Source organism: Hemiscyllium ocellatum, chromosome 9 (genome assembly GCF_020745735.1).
Source record: "Hemiscyllium ocellatum isolate sHemOce1 chromosome 9, sHemOce1.pat.X.cur, whole genome shotgun sequence".
In the NCBI taxonomy this organism is placed as follows: Eukaryota; Metazoa; Chordata; class Chondrichthyes; order Orectolobiformes; family Hemiscylliidae; genus Hemiscyllium; species Hemiscyllium ocellatum.
Window position 1 is genome coordinate 102,305,905 of NC_083409.1, and position 25,200 is coordinate 102,331,104.

A 25,200-nucleotide genomic window follows, 5' to 3' on the forward strand; every position below is an offset into this window, starting at 1 on the left:
CTCTAGTATCTTTAAAAGAAGTGACTGTGGAGATAATAGAGGCATTGGTTATAAACTTCCAAAAGTTCTTGGATTCTGAGAGGATCCTGTGGATTGGAAAATAGCAATTGTATCAACGTTATTCAGGAAAAGGAGGAGAAACAAAACAGCAAACTGCAAGTCTTTGAACGAAGTTGTTTGAATGCATTGTCAAGATTATTGCTGGATCCGTTGCCTGGTCACCTAAGTAAAGTTTCCCCCAATGCAGTAAGATGTTTAAGATCTTAATGAAACTGGATATAAGGCGTTTGAGCATAAGTAAGCCATTTGGTCCATAGAATCTGCTTTGCCATATGATGAGATTGTGGCTGATCTGAGAATAATCAGTTTCTCTGCATGCCTTTTTCTTCTTGATCCATGATTCCCTCACAGATTTAAAAATCTGTCTATCTCAGCCTTGAAAATTCATACCCCAGTCTTCCTCATTCTGTTGAAGCATTCCACAGACTTGCTACCCTTTTTTGTCAGATGAAATTCCTCCTCATTTGTCTGAAATGGGTGACCCCTTATTTTGATTGTACCAACTAGTCCTAGACTCTGGTGAGGAGAAACAATCTCTCTCTATCTACCCTGTCAAGCCTTTTTAAAAATCTTGATAAATCAAGGTTTATTCTTCACTCTGCCTTGGGAAAGTAGCCAACATAATCCAAGAATGCTCCCACACCAGTTATACTCTGTTCCACCCTCTTCTGTCAGGCAGAAGATACAGAAATTTAAAAACCGGTTCCTCATTGCTGTTAAACTTTTTGAACAGACCTCTCCTGTATTAAAGTTGATCTTTCTCTGCAGCTGTAACACTATAATCTGCGTTCTGTTCTGTTCTGTTCTGTTACCATGATGTGCTTATCTAAGGTATGATTCATCTATATAGCACGTAAAACGATCCTTCTCTCTATCTCTAGACAGATGGCGATAATAAATCAAATCCAGTCTCCTCTGGTTCATCTAACCTCAAATCTTTATAAGCCAATCTACAACTGTGGGCAACAAATGCTGGCCAGCCAGTGCCTACATGAGTTTTGTTTTCATTCATTTCTGAACTTCTTATAATGAAATCCCTCCAGACCCATAATTGACAGTGAACCTTCTCTGCACTGCCTCTCATGCCAGTATATCTTTAGTTCGATAAGGGAACAAAAACTGTTTGCAGTATTCCAGTTTGGTTCTGATCCCTTTGTATAATTTTAGGAAGACCTTCCTACTTTTATATTCCATATCCTTAGGAGTAAAGGCCACCATTCATTTTGCCACCTGTATTATCTCCTGAGCTCGCATGGTGGCTTTTTTGCAATTCATACGCAAGAAACCTCAGTGTAGTCTTTCTCCATCTGCCAATTTTTTTAGCCTACTCATTTTAACCTGTCTGTATTCCCTCTCTAGACTCGCCATGTAATTTTGCCCTCTGTAAACTTGGTGACAGTACATCGTTTTCTAAAAGTGATCTTTTCAAGATCCAAATACTTCCTGCACTCTGGTTCTCTGCTACTTCAAACAATTTATTTTGTCTTGAGTTTTAAGTTGGTTGATATTTAGTGAAAAAATGGCTCCTTTATTCAACCATATTGTAGAATGTCATACTATTACATGGAAGAGATGTACATGAATTTATGTTTCAAGTTACCACTCCTTGCATCTCAAACTGCTTGCCACAAATGAATTAAAGAAGATTCAGCATTCAGCTATTTTCAAACTCACTAGTCAACAGTAATAAATATAAAGCATATCTTGGTTTTGTGGAATTAATCAATTTAAATAATTGAAAAAAATACAGACATGCACTTTTTATTTGAAATCTGGCTTTTGAGTATAGTTGTGTATAGGATTCTAAGCAAAACATTGAAAGTCAATGTTTAAATTCTCATCAGTGAACTTTTCTCTGATATTATGCCCCATCAAATCTGGATACACAATATTTGCTGGAACAAATTTTTGGAATCGAAGTCTGCCAAAAGTTGCATTTTCCAATCAGTATAACAAAGAGGGATAAGCTGGGAGTAAGTCTAACTATCCATGAAATTACAAAAGAAATTGCCTATATACTTGCAGTTACTGAAAATATCTACTGCATTTTGTGCATACCCATCACATCTATCATTGTATGTTTTAGAACAATTGCTATCTAAGGAAATTACCTTGACTATTAAGACAATTGTACTTTGTACTTTCTGGTTTAAAATCGTACTACTAGATTCCACAGGACTTTACTAGCTTCTTCTCTTTCTTAGCTCAACAACAGCCTCCCAATTTGTAGTCCAACAACAGAGTTTGTTGAAATGAGAAAGCACTAACTAAACAGCTGATGTTCATATCACTTTGTGGAAATGTGAACTCTTCACATGCATGGGATGTGCATAATGAAGTAGTGTGTTTGTAATAGTGGCTGATGCACTCTCGTGATAGTATCAGGTATTTGACCAATACCGGTTCTGTTATTTTTCCTTTATCTGTTCAGAATATAAAAGTACTTCTAATGGGCAGTGTGTACTCTGAATATTTTTATTCACTTTGCAGAGTAAGGGCATCTCTGATTAGGCCAGAATTTATTGCCCATCCTTAGCTGCCCTTGTTTACATAACATTTTTGTCCTGTAGGTTATCTATTACAAGAATTAATGTTTAAATCTTTGTGTTATACTCTTCTCTGCAACTAGTTATACTTACTGCCATTTTATGTTCCAGTTTTCAATAACTGACAAAAATCATGCAGTAGTATTATGGACAGAATAGCAGCTCTAATATTTGAGTGGGAAGCAATGAATAAATAGTGTGCTTTTATCAAGCTGAAAATTAATGTGCTTTTTATTGCTTTAAAGTGGCAAGTCAATGGTAATAAGCAATAAATGAGGGAAGCTGGCTAAATATGAATGTTATTATTGATGCTTGTTACAACTAGACAGTCAGCAAAGTTTAAATTTGTATATGAAAGGATACTTGTTCCTGATGGAGCTGGGAATATAGTTTCTACTTGCATGCAGTGGTATCTGGTGCAGCGACTTGGTGGCTGGGAAGGAGCTGCCCAGAGAATAGCAGGGGGTGCTATAAATAGATTCCTGATGAAGGGCTTATGCTCGAAACGTCGAATTCTCTATTCCTGAGATGCTGCCTGGCCTGCTGTGCTTTGACCAGCAACACATTTTCAGGTGCTATAAATATATTGAGTGGAGCTTAACTACCAGTGTAGATTAGCTTTGCTGAGTGGTCTGTATATTTCAGGAGCTGGGGAAGAAATTTTAAAAAACAGTTAATGATTCAATACTGGGGTCATCATTTTAAACTGATTTAACAAAAAGCTGGGGAAGTGGTGCAGGAGAGAAGCCATGTTCCAATTGCTTGAACAATTCCGGATCATAAGGGACATGTTCAATATGCCTGGGCTGCACCTCAAAAGTTTGTTTTATCTCATTTGTTGAGTATCAGGATGGAGTATGAAATAAGTAAAACAAGGCACATTGTACAAGGAGAGACAAAAAGCAACATTGTATAGAATAGTTTAGAGGTGGAATGATCAGAGAAGCTGAAGATTTGGAGTGCATGTACATCTATACAGAATCTGATTAAATAAAGTTGGTGAGCTGAGACTATATGGGATTTTGATAGTGGCAGTGACCTCTCTGATACAAAAGGTTGGAAACATTGTTTTCCTGGCTGCAAGGTATTCAAAAAGTATGGAGAAGGAAAACATTGAATATTTTTCAAAGAAACTGGAATGGAATGCATTAAGGGGACTAAAATCAGAAGACCAGAGGTAGAATTCCAGAGGATGCAAGCTGTAGTGCACCAAATAGTCAGAAGGAGATGGAGAAATAAATTGTGGGGCAAATTGCAGAAGGCTGCGTAAACTGCTGATTTGGGTATGCTAAGTGTAATTGTTTTATCATAATACACTTGAGGTATAAACACTGAAGTGCAAAGGAGAAATTCCTGATTTGTATACACTCGGTTCTGCTATAATGCGGTAGTTCTGTTTTTGTGCAACTCCATGTTGTAAGAAAATCGTGTAATAGCAGCACTGTTAAACTAATGGGGCTGGAATTGCGTTATAGCCAATATATGCTTTAAAAATTCGCGATATGGAAGCTATATCTGTTTTGTCAATTATAGCGAATTCACATTAACAAAACTCACATTATAGCAGGACAATCTGCACAGAGAATTTTCATAATCAGTGTTTCTAGCCCAGCGAGGACTGAATTGGGTTCCAGGAAATAAAATGGAACACTATGCAAAATGGTGATCATAGTATCATTTAATATTTTGACTTTTTTTCACAGGAACGTAGGGAGTTCAGAGGTGACCTTATCGAGGCTTATAAAATAATGAGGGGTATAGATAAGCTGAATGGTAGATATCTTTTCCTTAACATGGGGGATTTCAAGACTAGGGGACATAATTTTAATATAAAATGACAGATTTGAAAAGGACATGAGTGACAATTTTTTTTGAGTGGTTCGTGTGTGGAATGAACTGCCAGAGGAAGTGCTGGATGCATGTACAGTAGCAACATTTTACAAGACGTTTAGATCTGTGCATGAATAGGAAAGGTTTGGAGGGATATTGGCCATGCACAGGTAAGTAGGACTAATTTATTTTGGGATTATGGTCGGTATGGACGGGTTGGACAGAGGTTGCTATATGACTCTGACTCTACGTAGTTCAAATAGAATAGCTGAGTATCATCTTCTAGAGGCCAATTAAGGGTAACCTTAAAGGTGGCCTCATCAGCAACACTCAGCTCTTGTGAATGAGAATATTTAATAAAGGACAAAATAAAATCAAGTGTGAAAATACCTTGGAGGGCTACATTCAATAAGTTGAAAACAGACCTGACACACTGGAATCAAAATTGGTAGCTAAATGAATGGGCAGTGGGCAAGCTTCACAAGATTCATTGCCAACAAATCGCCCCACCATTTGGAATTGGCTAGGTCAAGGCTGAAGAGTAGGACAGAGATTTTGACTTTACATATGCAGTGTTTAGCTTCCCTTAGTATCCACTAGTCCCCTTCAACAATCTGTTTTAATTGCACAGTAATAGTCAGTGGAGCTCAAAGCCTCAGTATTGCATCTTCCAGGTATTTGATTCTATAGTAATTTAATTTATTTGTAGTAAGCTGCAACAGTCTTGTATGAATATCAATGTGTATTGTGGAGAAAAGTGCATCAATGTCTTCAGAAGTTCATTGTAGCTTCAGAGATTTCCAAAAAGTATTTCACTCATTGGGGTTTAAATTTGAACAGCTGGCTGCCTTGTACTGCCACTGGTGTATTATGATTATTCTCCAAAGTGCATTTAAAAGTGATTCACAACTGATACATTGTTCCTGAATACACTCAATAGCCAGTGAGCTTTACAAATGCACTCTTGTATGCAGTAAGAAATGTATCTGATTAAATTAGTTATTTGTATTCCAAATATAAGAAGACCATTGAGCTGTGTGTCATCGCAGCATGAGATCAATGTTTCTGTTTTAACATTTGGACTTTAATTGGGAGCTATGAGTAACAATTCATACTTGTGTGTTGGGAAGTGAGTTGAGCACTTGCTCAAAGCTGGTATAGAATTTTGGGAAATGACAAATTGCACCCTGGATTTCTAACATCTTTTAAAATGCTATTATACATTTTCTGTGACTGTAAAAGGCCATCAAGCACTGATTTAATTGTCATTTCCAGCATATGCTAATGTGTAAATACAGCAAAATATCTATTTTAATATCACAATATAACAGAATACCTTACAATCTTTGTCAATGTTTTTGTAGTTTAAGTAGCCTGACTAGGAGTTAACTTCATGCATTACTGTATTGAAAGCATTATTGTCCCCGCAAGAAACCTCCTGACCAATATCCACACTATCACAAATCTGCTTATTTGCAACCCCAACAATTTCCAACTTTCCATTTTGTTACCTCCAAATCTGATTATTCCAGCATGCTCCTGACCAGCTTCCTACCTTCTACTTTCCATACGCTTGGGGTAATCAAAATTCTGTCTGTGTATTAATTCACAAAGTCATGTTCTCGCTGATGTATATTGGCTCCTGATTGAACAAAACATGTAAAACTTTCACTCTGATTTTCAATTTCTTCTATTGCCTTGCACCTCCCTCATGTAATTCTTCATTGGTCATGCTGTCAGCTGCTAGGCCTGAAAAGTTTTTTTGTATCAAAACGTCTCAGGCTGTCAATCTCTCTTTATATTGCTTGGTGTTGAACTTTGTCCCATAATTATCCAGTGAATGCAAGTTGTTGTACTTTATTTTCAGAGTTTCATTATTAGTACATTGATTTTTTTCACCTGAGCAAAGTATTGACTTGAACAACACTGTTACATGTTTGTAGCCAGCACATGAGTTTTTAGATAACCATAGATAATGGATAATACCAATTTTTTTATTGTTGAAATTGAAATTGAATTGACAGTAATTTTATAGTATTTCTATTTTTTTTCCCATGTTGCTTTTGTATTAAGTCTGTTAGGAAAAACATTCTAGATCAATTTCCTTTTGACTAGTGCAGTTGGAAGTTTGCCTACTTCGTGGCTTGGGAGACATCCATAGTAAAGTATAGTCATCAAGTGTAGGAAATGTCACTGAGGTATGAAGAAATCAGCATGAGCAAAAATAAATTGGCAAAATGCATGTTGTTGCACATTACCTGTGTTATGTAATTGCTTTCAGTTGCAGCCAAGAAATTACTAGTCAGTACCCATTGGTCAAGTAGTAAACTATATTGCAGTATAATTTATGCTAGACAATAAATCCCTTAACTCGTGCCTCTTGGTGTTATGATCTTCAGCATTGCAATGCTTCAGTGTGATATAATTTTCTTTCTCAGACATGAAAAGTCTTTCATATTCATGTTGCCTTGTCACAGGTTATGCCATATAGACTCTTGAAGAGGACCCTCACCTGCAATTTTAGCATTCCATCAAATAAGATTTGCAGACCATGATTATGAATCTGTCTGGCTTACTAAACCGAAGTGTAACTATATCTTTTGTGTATATAAACATCAATATCAATGGTCATGGAAATTTATTTATTTCTCAAGCTATTGTTACTTTGCTCTGCCATCTGATTTGAAGATACACCCAGTAAGGCAATAGCTATAAATAGCCTTTCAGAAGCTCTCTGACACAAAACTCAAATGTGACAAACTAGCAAATAAAGTTAAAATTTATGGGCTGGTTAAAGCCCACAAGCCAAAGTGTGAATGATCCTGATTCCCACAATTTGAACAATCAACAGAAAAATATTTGTTTAAAACTTTAATTCCTCCCACCCACTTCCTGGCATGAAATTTTGTTTTTCCATTTCTTTACATGGGGGCAGATAGCAAATGTCATCTAGGAGAAAAAATTGAAAGAAAAGCTTAGTGCTGGGCTTTCAAGTTTTACTGTTCCGATTATGCCTCTGATCACTTCTTGACATTTCTTGCATTGTATCAAAGTAACATGCCTTTTTGTTTTGGAGAGAGAAATGTGCCTGTGAAAGGCCATCATACTTGCAAATATTTTGCTCAGTTTTAAGCATTCTTCATTTAGTTGGTCACCCAAAGGACAACTAGGATTTCATGTTCTGCACACCATCAGAGAAAAGTGCTGGAAGAGTTCTGTTACTCAGCATTACTAAACTAGACTTTGTTATTTCAATAGCAAAATCATACACACAAAATGGTATTTTAGATTTGTGTATAGCATATGAGCAGTATATAGGGAAAAAGTTAAGTTCTGAGTTTTGTAAAACAAGAGGTTCAGCTGAGCATGACTCAAATCAGATAAGAACTTGCGGTTAACAGTGGGGTGCTAGAGGCAAGGGTAATGGGTTAACAAGGTGGAAAAGCAGTCGTCATGTAGAGCCATTGAACAATATTAGAAGCATTCAGTGTGTAAAGTCAGTTAATAAGGTGAAAAGTATTCATTTTGTGAAGCCACTTATTCATTGTGTAACAGCAGATGGCTTAATCTTTGCTACTGACACTCGCCAATTGTAATGGTCACCCAGTCAATATGTATTTTGCTTTATCTGGTGCTCTTCCCTGTAAAATGACTATATAGTTTATTTAAGAAACTGCTGTTCCAGAAAGAAGACTGAGAACTCTTGTTTCTGTGCACGTGGGCAATCATTCTCTTCCCCCTCCAGGCCCTGGAATAAAGATGGAAGTAGGACTATACTATGTCTCTGAGCGTTTTGCTTCGACTGAGGGGGGAAATGAGACAACAATTTGACATGGGAACCTGGCTTTGCAGTATGAAATACAGCTCTCTTAACTCATACTATAATTGCATACCTAAAAGATGAACTTGTAACTGGATAATATACAACATAATGATTGAAAATACTTAGCAAATCTGTTTATCATAGTGATTAACAGAAGCTTGTTGCCTTAATGTAATTAATTTGTGTTTTTTATGGCTACTGTTTTGTCTTCCCATCAGCTTTATGCTGGAGCTGTCCTTGAAGTGTGTGGATGAAAATTGGGAAGGTTCCCCCAAGTCCAGGGTAAGTGAATACGTTTGCATGCATGTTGTTAATGAACAATTATTTTAATTTTGGCATATCTTTTCAGGAAAGCAACATTGGATCTTTACACTAAAAGGGAAAAAATGTAAAACTTCCAACATTAGACAAATTTAATTGGTTCATAAAGCTATGGAGGCACTCATGAATTTGTTTTTTTGTGCTATCGTGGTGTAGTGACTGATTTAGAAGACTGTATTGTCCCATGTCAGGATTTGAGCTCAGTTATCTAGGTTGGCATTCTTCAAGCCTCCAAAACAACATTCATTGATCAGTCAACACCATCAGTGCTGGTTATTCCACTCCTGTTTTTCAGTAACTGTGCTGTTTATTATTTATAGAAAGCAAAATGACTGTACTTCAAAAATGATTCACTGGTTGCATTACACTTTCAGATAAGTGGAGGGGATGAAAATTAATTTGATTGAATCTGTAATTTATTTTCAGTCGTAATGCTGACCCATTGTTCATTATGAAAACCCATCTGGTTCACTAATGCTCTTCAGAAAAGGAAATCTGATACACCTGCACAATTAGATTTTGTACTCAATGTTTTTGTGTTGGCACTGCAGTTTCCTCCTGTTGTCTGGCTCTGTTGCCATCTCATTGAAAGATGGCCTGTGAAGATTTGGAGTGTGGGCTTAGAGGGTAGCAACATGAAATTAAAAACTTGCTGGAAGAAAATGTGCAGATGTTGAGTGCTACCTGAGTGATTAGAAGGGAATATCTATCCTACGTGGTTCTATTCTCATATTACTTTTGTACTTTGGTTCATCAGTGATTTGGATTTTAGGTTAGAGGGATTTTTGGATTAATCGAAGATAGAAACCATAGTAAATAAATTAAAGGGCCAAAGGAAATTGAGAAAAGATATTGAGTGATGTTGCAGTGGGTTGCTAAAATGGGAGGTGGAATTTGGTGTCAGTGGAGGTGACATGTTTTGTTTTCCTTTTTAAGGACAAGTACGGTTGGAGTGAATAGCTGGGTAATGTGAAAGAACAGATTTTTAAGAGTTCCAGGTTAGGGCAAAGCAGCTGCACACAAATGAATAAGCAGTTTGAAATGAGTAGACATGGATATAAAATGGATTATAGGAGACACAATGCAGGAAAATTTTTGTATCAATCTATCTTGTGTTTGAAGTATAGTGCAAATGTTCCTGGTTAAAACTACTTCATTTTACTTGGGCCAGGCTTGTTTGTATTGAGAAAATTAGACTAAATGAAGGTCAAACACACAACACCACTGCTTTTGAAGTGGTATTTTTAGATTGTATTGAACAATGTAACTGTGTGGTTCTTTCAGCATAATCTTGATTGTGATTTGATTTCGGTATCTTATGACTTGCTAGGTTATTGTTTCCTGTAACATGCATACAGAATGTGTGTGGAGGCGGAGGAGATTGGAGAGACATTAAATCAGTACTTTTCATCAGTATTCACTCAGGAACAGGACACTGTTGCTGATGTGAATATGGAATCACAAATAATTAGAATGGATGCCCTGGAAATATGCAGGGAAGAGGTTTTGGGAATATTGGAAAGGATGAATATAGACAAGTCTCCTGGGCCTGATGGCATTTACCCCAGGATCCTATGGGAAGCTAGGGAGGAGATAGCAGAGCCATTGGCCTGGATTTTTATGTCGTCATTGTCAACGGGAATAGTACCAGAGGACTGGAGGATAGCGAATGTGGTCCCATTGTTCAAGAAAGGGAGTAGGGATAGCCCTAGTAACTATAGGCCAGTGAGTCTGACTTCAGTGGTGGGCAAAGTCTTAGAGAGAATGGTAAGGGATAAGATTTATGAACATCTGGGTAGGAATAACGTGATCAGGGATAGCCAGCATGGTTTTGTGAAGGGCAGGTCGTGCCTCACAAACCTTATTGAGTTCTTTGAGAAGGTGACTAAGGAAGTGGATGAGGGTAAAGCAGTAGATGTTGTGTATATGGATTTTAGTAAGGCGTTCGATAAGGTTCCCCATGGTAGGCTAATGCTAAAACTTCGGAGGTATGGCATTGAGGATACATTAGAGGTTTGGATTAGGAATTGGCTGGCTGGAAGGAGACAGAGGGTAGTAGTTGATGGATTATGTTCATCTTGGAGCGCAGTTACTAGCGGTGTACCACAAGGATCTGTTTTGGGACCATTGCTTTTTGTTATCTTTATAAATGATCTAGAGGAAGGACTTGAAAGCTGGGTAAGCAAGTTTGCGGATGACACGAAAGTCGGTGGAGTTGTGGATAGTGAGGAAGGAAGTGGTAGGTTACAGCGGGATATAGATAAGTTGCAGAGCTGGGCGGAAATGTGGCAAATGGAATTCAATGTAGCTAAGTGCGAAGTCGTTCACTTTGGTAGGAATAACAAGATGATGGATTACTGGGCTAATGGTAGGCTACTTGGTAGTGTGGATGAGCAGAGGGATCTTGGTGTCTATGTACACAGATCTCTGAAAGTTGCCACCCAGGTAAATAGTGCTGTGAGGAAGGCATATGGTGTACTGGGCTTTATTGGCAGAGGAATTGAGTTCCGGAGTCCTGAGGTCATGTTGCAGTTGTATAAGACTCTGGTGAGGCCTCATCTGGAGTATTGTGTGCAGTTTTGGTCGCCATACTATAGGAAGGATGTGGAAGCTTTAGAACGAGTGCAGAGGAGGTTTACCAGGATGTTGCCTGGAATGGTAGGAAGATTGTATGAGGAAAGGCTGAGGCACTTGGGGCTGTTCTCATTGGAGAAGAGAAGGTTTAGGGGAGATCTGATAGAAGTGTATAAGATGATTAGGGGTTTAGATAGGGTAGATACTAAGAACCTTTTACCGCTAATGGAGTCAGGTGTTACTAGGGGACATAGCTTTAAATTAAGGGGTGGTAGGTATAGGACAGATGTTAGGGGTAGATTCTTCACACAGCGGGTTGTGAGTTCATGGAATGCCCTGCCCGTATCAGTGGTGAACTCTCCTTCTTTATGTTCATTTAAGCGGGCATTGGATAGGCATTTGGAAGTTATTGGGCTAGTATAGGTTAGGTAGGACTCGGTCGGCGCAACATCGAGGGCCGAAGGGCCTGTACTGCGCTGTATCCTTCTATGTTCTATGTTCTATGTTCTAGAACATTGGTGTCTAAGTGGTGTGAGGTTGTTGGAAGCATGGGGATTACACTAACTTTTGTAACTGACCTTGAAGGCTCTGTTTTCCTAATACACTGTGTTGATCAATTTTTTTTATGCTTCTGTTGCAATAAAAAGAAACTTGAGTTTTTGAATTGTGTCCATGCAGTGGCATCAGCATTGAGAGTTATTTCATTTAAAGTGGGGGGGGGGTGCAGAGCAAATTTGGGCTGGTTGGATTTTAAGAATTAATATCTAATCTTCGTCTTTTAATAAAAGCAATTCCTATTCAAAAATCCCTTTTAAATTACTTCCGGATTGAGAGTCCCTTTTTTAAGTTGCAAAGTATTGTTGTAACCTTTTTCTGTTTTTTGAATGCAGTGCATGTATTCTAGTATCACACTACTTCCATCTTCATAGTTCCAGATAATGGAGTTGAGCATTGATTATTATATTCTTAATGTTGATACAGTTAGTATATTCCACTACTTTTTGATATTAATGATCCTGCCCTGTCACAAAATATAAAGTAAGGTACAAGCTGTCCTTACTGAAAGCTTTCAGCCGCTACATGGCTTCTGTAGAGTGTATGCTTCACATTTACCTTCAATTTGGCAGCCACATTGATATCGGGTTGGTACCAAGTTTTCGGGGATAGTTAACCAAAGACTGCTCCTGCTATCTGAAAGCCATAATTGATTCTTGCAAACTAATCACAACCAATTAAGTTTGAATTTACCAATTGTGATCAGTAGTCTAACGTGGCATTTCAGGAACTACTTTATCTTCCTAGCACTAATAGTAAGCCCATGTCAGTTGAAGCTGAAAATGGATCTGACATTCACTGAAAGTCATCTTCAAATTCACCACAAAGGCACAGTCAAAAATATACAGACAGTATTATCATAAACTTGTTTAGAGATTATAGTTGATGTTCAGTGTCTCGACTGATTTTCATTTTGTATCTCAACTCATACCAGAAATTGTGGTACAAGAAACCCTCCTATAGCACATCGCTATTTCATGTCATTCAAAACAAGGAAGCGTGTACTTTGCATATTGTGAAGCTGTTTCAGAATTGACTAATTATGGGCAGCAAAATTTTCTGTCTGTCTGATGTCTGAGCCAACTTGTGGAGGTTCTGTGAGACTTTTTCCCCTCTGAATAGACAGAAAAGCTTGTGCAAAAGTTGGATACTCGATATCCACTCTTCAATCTCCCCAGGATTGCCATTATTGAACTCCTTTGCCGGTCCATGTAGGCCTTCTGTTGATCTCTCTTGTTCCCCTATTACTGAAGGAGCATCAAGCTGGTAACATGGGCACCATGCAAGCAGTGGTTATACGCTCCCTCAGCTAGAGACGGTTCTTTGGTGGAAGCATTTCCCCTGTGGGGCTAAGGATCTTTATTCATTGTCGATGATCCCTGACTTCAACTCTTTACTGATATTGTGATTCTTTTAATTCTTCACTATATTTAAGTTGGATTTCATGACAAAGATCAATGTAACTTTCTTCATCCAACCAAGGCAGCAAATAGTTCCATGTGCATTTCTTTTCCTGTCAAACAGAAATCGGATGGATTTGTTATTTTCATTTAAAGCAATCTTTTACACCATGAAAGGAATATTTTAATAAATCTTCTTTATGCATACAATAATAATAGTATTGTAATTGGAGAATATGGTGCATATTAACTTTAATGTCCGCCTCATATTTTTGAACTTTCTTTTGAGAATTTGTTTTTGTTCTTTACTGAACCTGTTTCAAATCAGAAAGCAGACTTCATGGGTAAATGATTCTTCTATGTTTATGGTGTATTTTTACAGTTTAATTATTTTTAATCACTTCATGTCATGTAAATATGTCAATCATGAAAGTAGCATTAAAATAATCTATTTAATTTTTGAAAATCCACTCCTTCAATTTGCAGCATGTTTTGCCCATGCTTATCTCATTGTTTGCTGCAGGCTTATTTTTAAGGCCATTTGATCCAACCAGTTAAACCAATTAATTTTAAAGGCAGATTAAATTGCGCAGGGTAGTCACAGGCACATGAATATTTCCTGTGAGAAACTGTAAAGGTAAACAGCTGGACTACCAATAGATCCAATCCTTCAACTCTAACTGAATTTAAAGTTTATTGTTGGATTAACCTGCACTCTTAAACTGCCAGAGTATTGATACAACCCCCATCTCCACTTGGCACACTCTCAGATTCTTCGCTGTTTAAACAAAATGGAAATCCAGTATTGATGCAGTAACAGTATCCAAAATGACATTGATTTTGAGTGAAGACATTAGTATTTAAATAAAGACCAGCTTATTCCATTAATAATAATTTAAAGAAATTGCAACATTTACTGCAATTGGCAAAATTGCAGTTTTCATTTGTTTGGAGCTCTCGCCCACAATGAGCTCTAATGCTAGTTTAATTAATAAATTGAAATCTGAGGTTGACCGATGTTTGATAAGTGAGAGTTTTAAAGAATTTGGTGATCTGGTGGGTAAATGAAGTTAAGATATGGATCGACCATGTTATTATTCAACAACGGATCAAGCTTGAAGGTTTGAATGGCCTAATATGTATTGCTTTCATACACTTGTCTGTTGCATTTTCAGTTTCATTGTACTCTGGTTTAATGTGCATCCCTGGTTATCTTGAATTACAGAAATCCAAATCATTTATGCTTTGTTTCCGTCAGAGTCATAGAGCTTTGCAACACGGAAACAGACTCTTTGGTCCAACTTGCCCTAGATCCCTTTTAAATCTTTCCCCTCCCACCTTGAACCTATGCCCCCTAGTTCTTGATTTCCCTTACCCTGACCCCTTGTCTATTAATCCTACCTATGACCCTCATAATTTTATAAACTTCTGTCAGGTCACCCCTCAACCCCTGATGTTCCGGGAAAATAGCCCCAGCCTGTCCTTTTTTTAGTAATTCGCATTATACTGATAAATGGCTTTATTAAAAACAATATTTGACGGCAAATTGACAGTTTTTAATTTGGCAATCTTGAATTTATCCTGATGAGTGCAAGATTAAAAGATTTGGCAATACATCTCTCTCTTCAATTAGCATGCTTCTACTCTCCTTCTGTCTCACCTTTCTCTCACATCAAGCTCTTCCGATTATATTGCAGCATTATGTACTGATGCCCATGTCCAGCTGACCTTTCCAATTTTTATATGCAGGTCTACTTCTGTAGAAATGAGTCAACCTGTTTGTCGAACTTGGTAGTGGTGTTCCTCTTTCATTTTAGTGGAAAAGCACTTAGTGTTTGAACTAACCAAAATGCACAATTAATCTGTTAGCAACTCCCTTTGGTTTTCATGAAGCTATGCTGGCTTGAATTAATTAACATTACTTTTCATCTGGAGCCCTTAATTTGCATTCTTCCTGGAATTAACCACCTTATCTTGTAATATATTTATCACGAGAGAGCTGAGTAAGGAAGGCCATTTGATCCTTTCAGGGAAAATTATAACTGAATTCTTTGTAATGGACAGTTCACCTCCTGCCACTTATGACCCTATCTTCCCTGAAATTCTCCCATGAAGTTTAATCATCCTTCCAAATGGTCAGGGTAAACCTAACAATTGGGCTTCAGTTGAGTTTAATTAGTGTCAAATAGGTCAATGTGTGCTGCTAAATTCAGTTTTCAGTGAATATTAGCATTACCTCAACTCCACTTGGAATGTTACTTCCTTTTAAAACTTACCTTTTGTGTTGTGGCTCAGTACTGTTTGTCCCTGCAATGCCAGGAGCATTATGCTCTTGACTGTGAATACCATTTAAAATGATAAATGTTTCTACATTTGCATGTGATTTGTGAGTACCCGTGTGAAGTCTGGTATTTTGTATTCTGCAAGCAATCTAAACCATTCACATATTAATCAGGTTGCCACAATTGGAATATATTGCAATTCTGAACCATGCTTTAGAGGAAGGAAATGGGCCATAATATTTAATATAGGTTGAATTGTATTGTGCACTTACTGTTTATATTTTACAGCTGACATTGGAAGCAATGAATTATTAGCTTGCAGTATGTGATTTAACTTTTTACATGATGCAGTGAACTAATTTTTTGTTTTAGAAAGCCTTTATGTAGACAAAATACTACAAACACTACATTTTAACATTTTTTAAAATTCCTCTTCAGCTTTTGTCAGAAGTGATAAGCCCAAGATGTTCAAAGGTCTTCAGATCAAGGTAATAATTTATAAAATTGAAAACTACATAGAACTGACCATGTATATTTTAAGGGCTTACCAAAATTGTATATTTTGGAAATCTGAAATAAAGTAGAAAATGCTGGAGAAACTTAGCAAGTCTGTCAGTAACAGAGTTAAAGTTTCAAGTCTGGTTATAACTCCTCTTCAAGGTGGATTCAATTCAATCAGGCTCAAAATTTTAACTCTGACTCTGTTTTTCTCCCTCCACAGATACTGTTCGATCTACAGTGTGTCTCCACATTTTGCTTGTATTTCAGAGCTTGCTATAATTATCATAGGATGCCACAACAAAGTACTCCAATTGATACTTGTCCATTGATGAAGGGCAGGCATGAAAGAGACTTAATGTAAAATTACCAGCTTTCATCATTGTTTCTTATGGCACAGTGTGGCACCTGTTTATTTTCACATGACTGGTATTAACTTCATGACAATACCATGTTAAAAAATGGGAACTGGCCGAGGTAAATATGGTCAACAAAGGAGAATTGACAAAGCTTTGACAAAAGGTCATTTAGCTCTTTTCTCTCCTTACAGATATTGCCAGACCTGCTGAGATTTTCCAGCATTTTTTCTTTTGGTATTTTAAAGGAGAATTGAGTATCATTTGAAATCTTTTGCAACTCAATATACTGTGAATATTTCTTGGTTTCTTGCAATGAATTTTCTTTGCTAAATCTTCACTTCTTAATGGTTGCAAATGTAAGATTTTAGAAAAAGACATTAATAAGCACCTCCACCGAAGGGATACTTAATTTTCTAACCACACAGAGGTCAGATAGGATTATGTCCAAAATACAGCTTTATATTCCACAATTCTCCCTTCTCTGCAGAATCTTGACATGGTAAAGAACTTTAAACTATGAGCCAATTAAATTGTGATAATAAGGCCATGAGGCACTGGCTTTAACTAGGGCAATCAATATTCTGGGTTGCAACTACATCACATCACTCATTGCACTGGTACTCCCTAAAAGTAGTCTGGGCAGCAGTTCTAATAAAGCAGCTTGCTCCACCTTCTTGAAGATAGTTCAAAATGAAAATATTGCAAGTGATGTCCACACCCCAAGAATGAATACAAAAAAGTCAAGTGAAATACACAAGGCTGATGTTTAATCTGGGTCTCTTAGATTTTTGCCACATTTAAGACAGACGTCTTATTGTATAACTGCAGAAGGTGTGGGGAACCAAAAGTGCACAGTCCACACTTGGAACACTTGCAAGTTAAAGGGTATATTTACAGCTCTTCAAAAGAGGGCTTACAGGCAAGAAAAGCTATGACGACAGCATGTGGAGTTTTTTTTGTTAAAAGAAATAACTAGATGAAATTTTAACAAATGTAGATTAAGCACTGCTTTCAAGAAAGGATAGTGGAGTTGTTGACACTTTTCTAAGTAAATATACTAAATAACTCTACTGAAGGTATATAGATATGAGTGATCTTAAGAGTCTTAGCTATCCACTTGCATGAAGTTTAAAATTTAACATCAATGAAAATTGGGAAACATTTTTGTGCAAAAGGTTATTAACATATGCATATTGTATAACTGCAACCAGCTATGTAAGCTGAATCAGTCAAAGATCATGTAAAATAAGTATTTGAAGAATTTTAGTGAAGTGAAAAATGCAGAGGCTGTGGTTGGATGAAATGGTTATCATATGAGGCCAGCATAGACTTGAAATGGCTGTGTGAGAGAGAAGCTTCGCTGATTCTGAAATTGCCAAACCTGTAACTTTAAAGTTTTCCTGAGCAAGTGTGTGAAATAGCCTTTTAGGTAAAGAAATAGCTTTAGGGTAAAGGATTCAGCCTCATGATGGTCAAATCTCTTCCCACTGCCTGTAACAGGAGAATTAAGCATTTGTGACAAAATCCAGTATGGATTCTTTTGAGACCACAAGAAATAGGAACCAGCTGGGCCATTCAGTCCCTTGAGCTTGCTCTGCCATTCGATACAATCAATGCTGATCCAACCTTTCTCATATCCACTTTCCTGCCCTCTCCCCATAACTCTTGATTTCTCCTAATCAAGAATCTATCTATATCAGCCTTAAATTTGCACAAGGACTCTTCCTACAGTTGTTTATAGGAAGGAGTTCCAAAGACCCCAACCTTCTGACACAAAAAACTCCTCCACATCTCAATCTTTAACTGACACCCTTTTATTAAGAGACTAACCTGATTCTGACATTTTTGCCACATTATGACAAATGACTTATTGGCAAGTTTTTTTTTTCTGCACCTGTTCCAAATTCCATGCTGCTTATGAGAAGCTCTAATAAAGGAACACTAATTTCCAAGATCCTTCCTAAGAGGAATGTGGAAAGCTTTCAAAAAGGGGCTTTTTTTGTGTGTGGTTATCAGTACTGAGAATTTTCATTAGGTTTGCTTCACTGAATTTGTGATAGCAATGAGATTTCTCCAAAAAGTCTTCATGGATTTTCTCAGTTAAGTCAGTTGCCATAATTACACTTCTGTGAGCTGCATAAGTTGAAGTTTTAATTGCTAAATAATCAGAACTGGCTTACCCAAATTGAGTGATAAATTAATTAATTGTCTCAGATTGTACACTGACCTGTCTATGTTCCTACATCAACTAAGAACACTATTCATACCGGTCGCATAAGAGCTTTCTATAACTAGCTAAGTTGATTTTAGTAATTTATAGAACAGGCAGTAAGATTGAGTTGTTGAAGTCAGTCCAAATGCACAGCTGCTTTGAGTCAGATTACAAAGCTTCATTTTTAAACTTGCCCTTGTTCCAAAATTAGTGAAAGATCTCAAAAATCTCATCTGAAGTAACATTCCAAATTTAGATTTATGCCTCTGGGGCTCAAGTTTTTACGTGAAATGTGATATCTTGCAAATTTCAATGGTCTCCATTGCTGGTTCATTAATGAAAGACCAGTCTTGCAATTGCAAAGCATCTTTTGCAACTTGTGATGTTCCAAAGATTCTTTCAGTTTAAAATTTTTTCGTACACCTGTTAACTGAGGGAACACTGCCCCAGTGTATGCACTGAGAAAAGGAACCAGACAATCTGTGATACTGTTAGCTGAGGGATAAATATTGCCTTGGACCGCTTTCTTCTTCAAATAGTTCAGTGGGATCTTTTTGTACCTACTTGAGGGAACACAGCCTTTTGTTTAATTTCTTGGTCAAAGGTCGCTGGTACTCTTAATATTGCAGAAAATGACACTCTGGGCTACCTTCTCCATTCTGTAATGGATCTTGAACCCATGATTCTGACAGAGGTGGTATTATGTCTTTGCCATAATTAACACTAATGAAAACTGAAGGTACACCAGTACAATATACATATTAGCTAGCTTGAATTGAGACACTACAATGTTAAAACTTTCTTTAAAGAAATCCGACCAAACTGGAGTTTGTTATAACTGCCTCATATATTTATACTTGCAAAACCAGGAAATTGTAATCAAAAAATGTCCACCACATTGCTTTTGCTCCTCTGAGGGATATATCTCCGAATCTGAAGCTCAATCTTTGTCTATTGGATTGAATAGTTTAGAAACTTTTGTGTTCGGGAGAAAAGCAACTCACGTGTTGTAATGAAATTAAGACATTTGTTTTGTTTATATTTTTGTGTGTGTGTGGTTAGACATGTTCATCAGCATTCTTAAGAAAGAGTTTAAAAGAATAAAACTATCTTTTGAATGATTTGTTATTAATCCCACACTGGAGATTTGGGATGTCATTGGGAGAACTTTCTTTATAAAGAACATTGTCGGTGCAGCAGGGATAGTTTCCTTCCAGTATTACTCTAAGGAGCATCGTGATTGAGCACTGTCCACAGTTCCAGTAGATGAGTTGGAATTTTAATCACTTAGCCTCCATTAAAGTATTAAAACAAACAAAACTCACTTGCGCACACTTTGTCAGAAGTAAGCTTGGCTAGGTCTTGCAAACAATGCATGATTTAGATGTTCTTGGAATTGTAGCAATGATTGGAAGCTGTATCTGTACTATGTGTCTAAAAATGTTTGAATCTGTGTTCTAATTTCTTTTTTCCTTCATTTCTATTAATAAACTTAAAGCAATGTCTGCAGGATTGGATGCTTGTGATTTAGGAAAAGATCTCTTCAGTAAAACAATTGTTTTTATAAATGATCTGTCCAGGCAGGTTCCTCTTAGGAATCTGACTTTGTCTTCAAGGTCTATAGCATAGAAAGAGGCCCTTTGGCCATCCAATCTGTACAGGTCAAAACAAGCACCTAACTATTCCTAATCCTATTTTCAGTACCTGTCCAGAATGTTTTGCTTGTGTATGGTGGTAACATCAACTGAGGATTTTCCCTGCATATGAATTTCAATCACAAGATAAATTCTGTACATAGAACATAGAAAAACATAGCACACAATGATGTTGTGCCGAGGATTATTCCTAATCTACAGTAAAATAACCTAACGTGCATGTCCAGCAGTCCCTTAAATGTCCCTAATGACTTTACTTCCACCATCACTGCTGGCAGCACATTCCATGCATTCACAACTCTGTGTAAAGAGCCTACCTCTGACGTCTCCTCTATACCTTCCTGCTCATATCTTAAAACTATGACTCCTCGTGCCAGTCAGTCCTGCCCTGGGGAAAAGTCTCTGGCGTTTGACTCTATCCATGCCTCTCATTACCTTGTATACCTCAATCAGGTCACCTCTCTTCCTCCTCCTCTCCAACGAGAAAAGTCCGAGCTTAGTCAACCTCCTGGTCATAAGACAAGCCCTTCAGTCCAGGCAGCATCCTGGTAAACCTTCTTTGCACCTTCTAATTGGAACAGGCAAGCTTGGCATTATAGCCTTTTACTGGGTATAGATAGCAGGAGGAGTTGGCTGGGAGGTGGGATGCCACTGTAGTAGAGTGTTTGTTCATCTTGGGTTCACTTCTGGAATCCTCCGATCACAGATTTACTGTTCTGAACTCCGATTGGACCTTGAAGTACTACTGTGTTGTGGAGTGCAGCCGAAATACAAACCTATCTTATTTGTTTGTACAATTTCTACTCCAGGTAGATAGATGGTAATCGTCATCTCAATGGAATGTATATGTATGTTTTCCCTCTCTTATGACATAATTTGCCAAACTTTGTCTGAAAATACTTAAAAATTAAACATTTATGTAATATATAATACACAGTAATGTTTGCATTTTTAAACCAAAGGCATTTGTAAAATTACATACAAAAACAGCTACATTTCAGTAAAATTATTGGACTGTCATGCTATAAAGCAACTATTCCAGTAGGTAAATGTGTCCATTTTTCTCCAGTTCTTCCATTGGCCTACAGGAGAGCAGAGGTCCTGAGGAGTGAGCTAATTTTTAAAATTTTATTTATTGTAGTCAAATGTACTTAAGTACAGTGAAATGCTTTGTTTTGCAAGCAGTGCAGGCAGATCATAGCCAGCAAGGCTATACAGATCAAAGGGTGTTTAGATAGAGGCATGCAAGGTTACAGCTACACAGAAGGTGCACAAACCAAGATCAGCATTATTTGAAGTTAGAGAGGTCCATTCAGAAGTCTAATAATGACAAGGAAGAAGCTGCTCCAAACCTGTTTGTGCGTGTGTTCAAGCATCCGAATCTTCTGCTGACGGAGGTTGTAGGACAGCATTACCACGATGGAAGGGGTCTTTAATGATCTTGGCAGCCTTTCCACAACAACAAGAAGTGTAAATAGATGAAATTTTAAAAATAAATCCAATCTATTGAGCAAATTCGAAGTGATGCAAGGCCTCTTTTATGTCCACAAAGTTCAGATCATGTGAACTTGATGAACCAGTTCAGTGAGTTGAGATGGTGATGGTGGGAAGTTAAAATCCTGGCACCTAGACCCAGAGTCGCGTATTAGTCATTCAATTGAATGAATTCTAACTATAGGTGTAGCTGCTACAGTTTGTCAGGGAAAGGAAGGGAGAATGGAATGTACATAAATTGCCTTGGAAGTGAATTCAGGGAACTGGTGCAACCAGGTAATGCTAATTATTGCAGTAAAAAGCACTTGGCCAGAGCTGTCATGGAGAAATTGATGTTGAATGGCAGTGCAGATGTAAAATTGCTTCATTTAAACTGTTCACATCCTATTTCAGCAATCCAGCATATTTTGAAACCAATACCAATTTTGTTACATATTAGAAAGTCTGGAAAAAAATGTTTATAAACCACTTATTTATATGAACATCAAAAATATCAGTAAAAAAATCAATACACATATGTCTTTGTATAGTCTCCTTTTTATTCAACTTTAAATAATTGACTAATAGAAAAGGGGCATCTTGCGAAGGCAAGTTTATAACTGATTTAAAATACCTAAGTTTTATTTTCTTTGGCCTTTTCTAGTACGTGCGTGGCTCTGATCCTGTGCTAAAGCTTTTGGACGACAAAGGGAACATTGCAGAAGAGCTGAGCATTCTCAAATGGAACACTGATAGTGTGGAAGAATTTCTCAGTGAAAAGTTAGAACGCTTATAAGTTACATAATTGATTGTTCTTGCAGTTTACGGAGTTATCATTCATATACAGGACTGTGCTAATATCTGGAAACCACCTGTGTCATGCCAGTGAAATTGGTGACACAAATTGATAAGTATAGATCATGTTATACTTTGGAATGAATCAAGCTGTTATTTGAAATTATCTGGAATTTGGTCCATTTAGTCACACTATCATATTTTATGTTTGGAAGTATTGTTTTTCTTTTGAAACAGATGTTCTGTATTATTTCACTTCAAGTCTATTCTAAAATTTTCTATTAAATGTAGATGGTTTTTGTTGGCTGTAATTAGATGCTGCCTGCTATTTACTGCAGTGGATCGGATGCAATAAGTATTTGCTCTTTTGTGAAGGCTGCACAGGAAACCTTTTTAAGGGTATGTATAGCCTGATGTCTTGTGCATTTACTGATGTTTCTGCTCTGCTGTAATACAAGTGGGTTGGAAAGATGACCTTGTTACATTTGGAATAATAAAAAGTTATTTCTGAAGCATTGCTTTAATTTTATTAATGGAATCAGTGACTATCGATGTTAAACTACCAATGCCAGTTTTTTTTTCTGTCCATTACAGTGCTGTTTAAACTTAATTGAAATATCTACAAAACTATTGTATACTGAACTCAGGATTCCTCCATGTGTTTTATTTGTAGACCAAAATTCATATGATTTTGCAGTATTGTTTGAAAACCTGCTAATAGGGGAGACAGTATCTTAGTGGTATTATCACTAGACTATTAATCCAGAAACTCAGCTAATGACTGTGGACAAGAGTTCGATTTCTACCATGCCAGTTTAAAAACAAAATGTGAAATTAAGAATGATTCATGGTTTATCAGTAGATTCTTAACTGTCAGGGGAATAAAACCCATCTGACTCACTAATGTCCTTCAGGTGGTTGGCTCAAAGGTCCAGCAGCATCCAACGAACAGGAAATTTGACGTTCCTGCTCCTTGGATGCTGCCTGAGCTGCTGCGCTTTAACCAGCAACACATTTTCAGCTCTGATCTCCAACATCTGCAGACCTCAGTTTTTACTCAAAGGTCCAGCAAGCCACTATGACCTCTCAACAGACCATTTGGCATTGACCAAGGCACTAGCGTGCCTCTGATGATCCTACAAAGTCTTCCTTACTAACAGCTGGAGACTAGTGCCAAAATTAGGAGAGTTTTCTCACACTAGTCAAAAATAACCTGACACTATCTGTCCTGTTGTGAATGCAAGTCCCAGGCATGACTATCACCATCCTGGATATGTCCTGTTCCAACAGTAGGATTGACCCAGCAGAGGTGGCAGCACAGCATTCGGGGAGGAGTTGTCCTCCACATTGACTCTGGACCCCAAGACTTCAGGTTGAATATAGGTAGGGAAACCTCCTATTGAATCAGTACCCCTCCATGTTGAACAACACGTGGAGGAAGCACTGAGGAAGTCAAGGGGACAAGATATACTCTGGGTGGGGATATCAATACCCACCACCAAGAGTAGCTCAGCAGCAGCATTACCAACTGTGCTGGTTAGATATTAAAGAAGATAGCTGCTAATATGCGTCTGCAGTATGTGGTGAGGGAACCAACAAGAGGGTGGGAAATCTACTTGACCTCATTCTTAGCAATCCACTGGCTGTAGATACGTCGGTCTGTGATTAGATTGGTAAGAGTGACCACCTGACAGTCCTTGTGGAGACTTAAGTCTTGCCTTCACATTGAGAATACCCTCCATTGTTTTATGTGGCACTATCACTGTGCTAAATGGGACAGACTTTGAGCAGATCTGACAACTCAAACCTTGGCATTTATGAGGCATTGTGGTCTTCAACTCCAGCACAATTTGCAATCTATTAGCCTGGCATATCCCAAACTCAACTATTACCATCCAGCCAGGGGATCAACCCTGGTTCAATGGAAAGTGTAGGAGGGAATGCCAGGAGCAGCTCCAGATAGGCATATCTAAAAATGCATCAACCTGGTGAAACTACTGAACAGGATATTTGCATACCAAAATGCATAAGCAGCAAGTGAGACAGCGAAGTGATTTCCCCAACCAATGAATCTGATCTACTGTCTGCAATCATGAATGGTGGTGGTCAATTAAACAATTCACTCAAGGAGGAGGCTCCACAAATATCCCATCCTCAATGATGGAAGAGCCCAATACATAGTGCAAGTGCTAAAGCTAAAGCAGAAGCATTTGCAGCAGTCATCAGTCAGAATTGCCAAGTTGATGATTGAACTCCGACTTTTCTAGTGGTCCTGTAAATCACAGGTCCCAGTCTTCAGCTGATTTGATTCACTCAATGTGATATTAAGAAATCATTGGAAACATTGGATATTGCTAAGCTATGGGACCTGAGAATATTTCAACATCAGTATTGAAGATTTCTGCTCCACAAATTGCTGCTCCCCAGCCAAGCTGTTTCTGTATAGTTATACCATTAGACTCGACATGACAATGTGGAAAATTACTCAGGTATGACCTGTACACACAATGCAGCAGGACAAATCCAACCCTGCCAATTACTGCCCCCTCCATCTACTCGATCATTTGTAAAGTGATGAAAGTTGTTATTGAAAGTGCTATCAAACAGCACTTGCTCAGCAATAACCTGCTCCCTGACACCCAGTTTGGCTTCCACCCGGGCTATTCAGCTCCTGATCTCATTGAACAGACACTGTAATCATGGACATTCTAGAGTTAAGACTAAAGTGATAGCTCTTGACAGCAAGACCAAATTCAACTGAATGTGGCATCAAGGAGCCCTGGCAAAACTGGACTCCATTAATATCAGGAGTCAAAT

The 25,200-nt window shown here is 37.7% G+C and overlaps 1 protein-coding gene across 1 annotated transcript in view; it reads left to right on the top strand.

Annotated features, from left to right (window-relative positions):
* Positions 1 to 22,895, top strand: part of selenof (selenoprotein F) — a 41,832-nt gene extending 18,937 nt beyond the window's left edge. Inside the window, exons 3-5 of the mRNA XM_060829980.1 lie at positions 8,478 to 8,541; positions 15,830 to 15,879; positions 22,253 to 22,895. Coding sequence (XP_060685963.1) covers positions 8,478 to 8,541; positions 15,830 to 15,879; positions 22,253 to 22,384 — 246 coding nt within the window. The 3' untranslated portion in view covers positions 22,385 to 22,895. The remainder of the gene's footprint in view (positions 1 to 8,477; positions 8,542 to 15,829; positions 15,880 to 22,252) is intronic.
* The last annotated feature ends 2,305 nt before the right edge of the window (positions 22,896 to 25,200 follow it).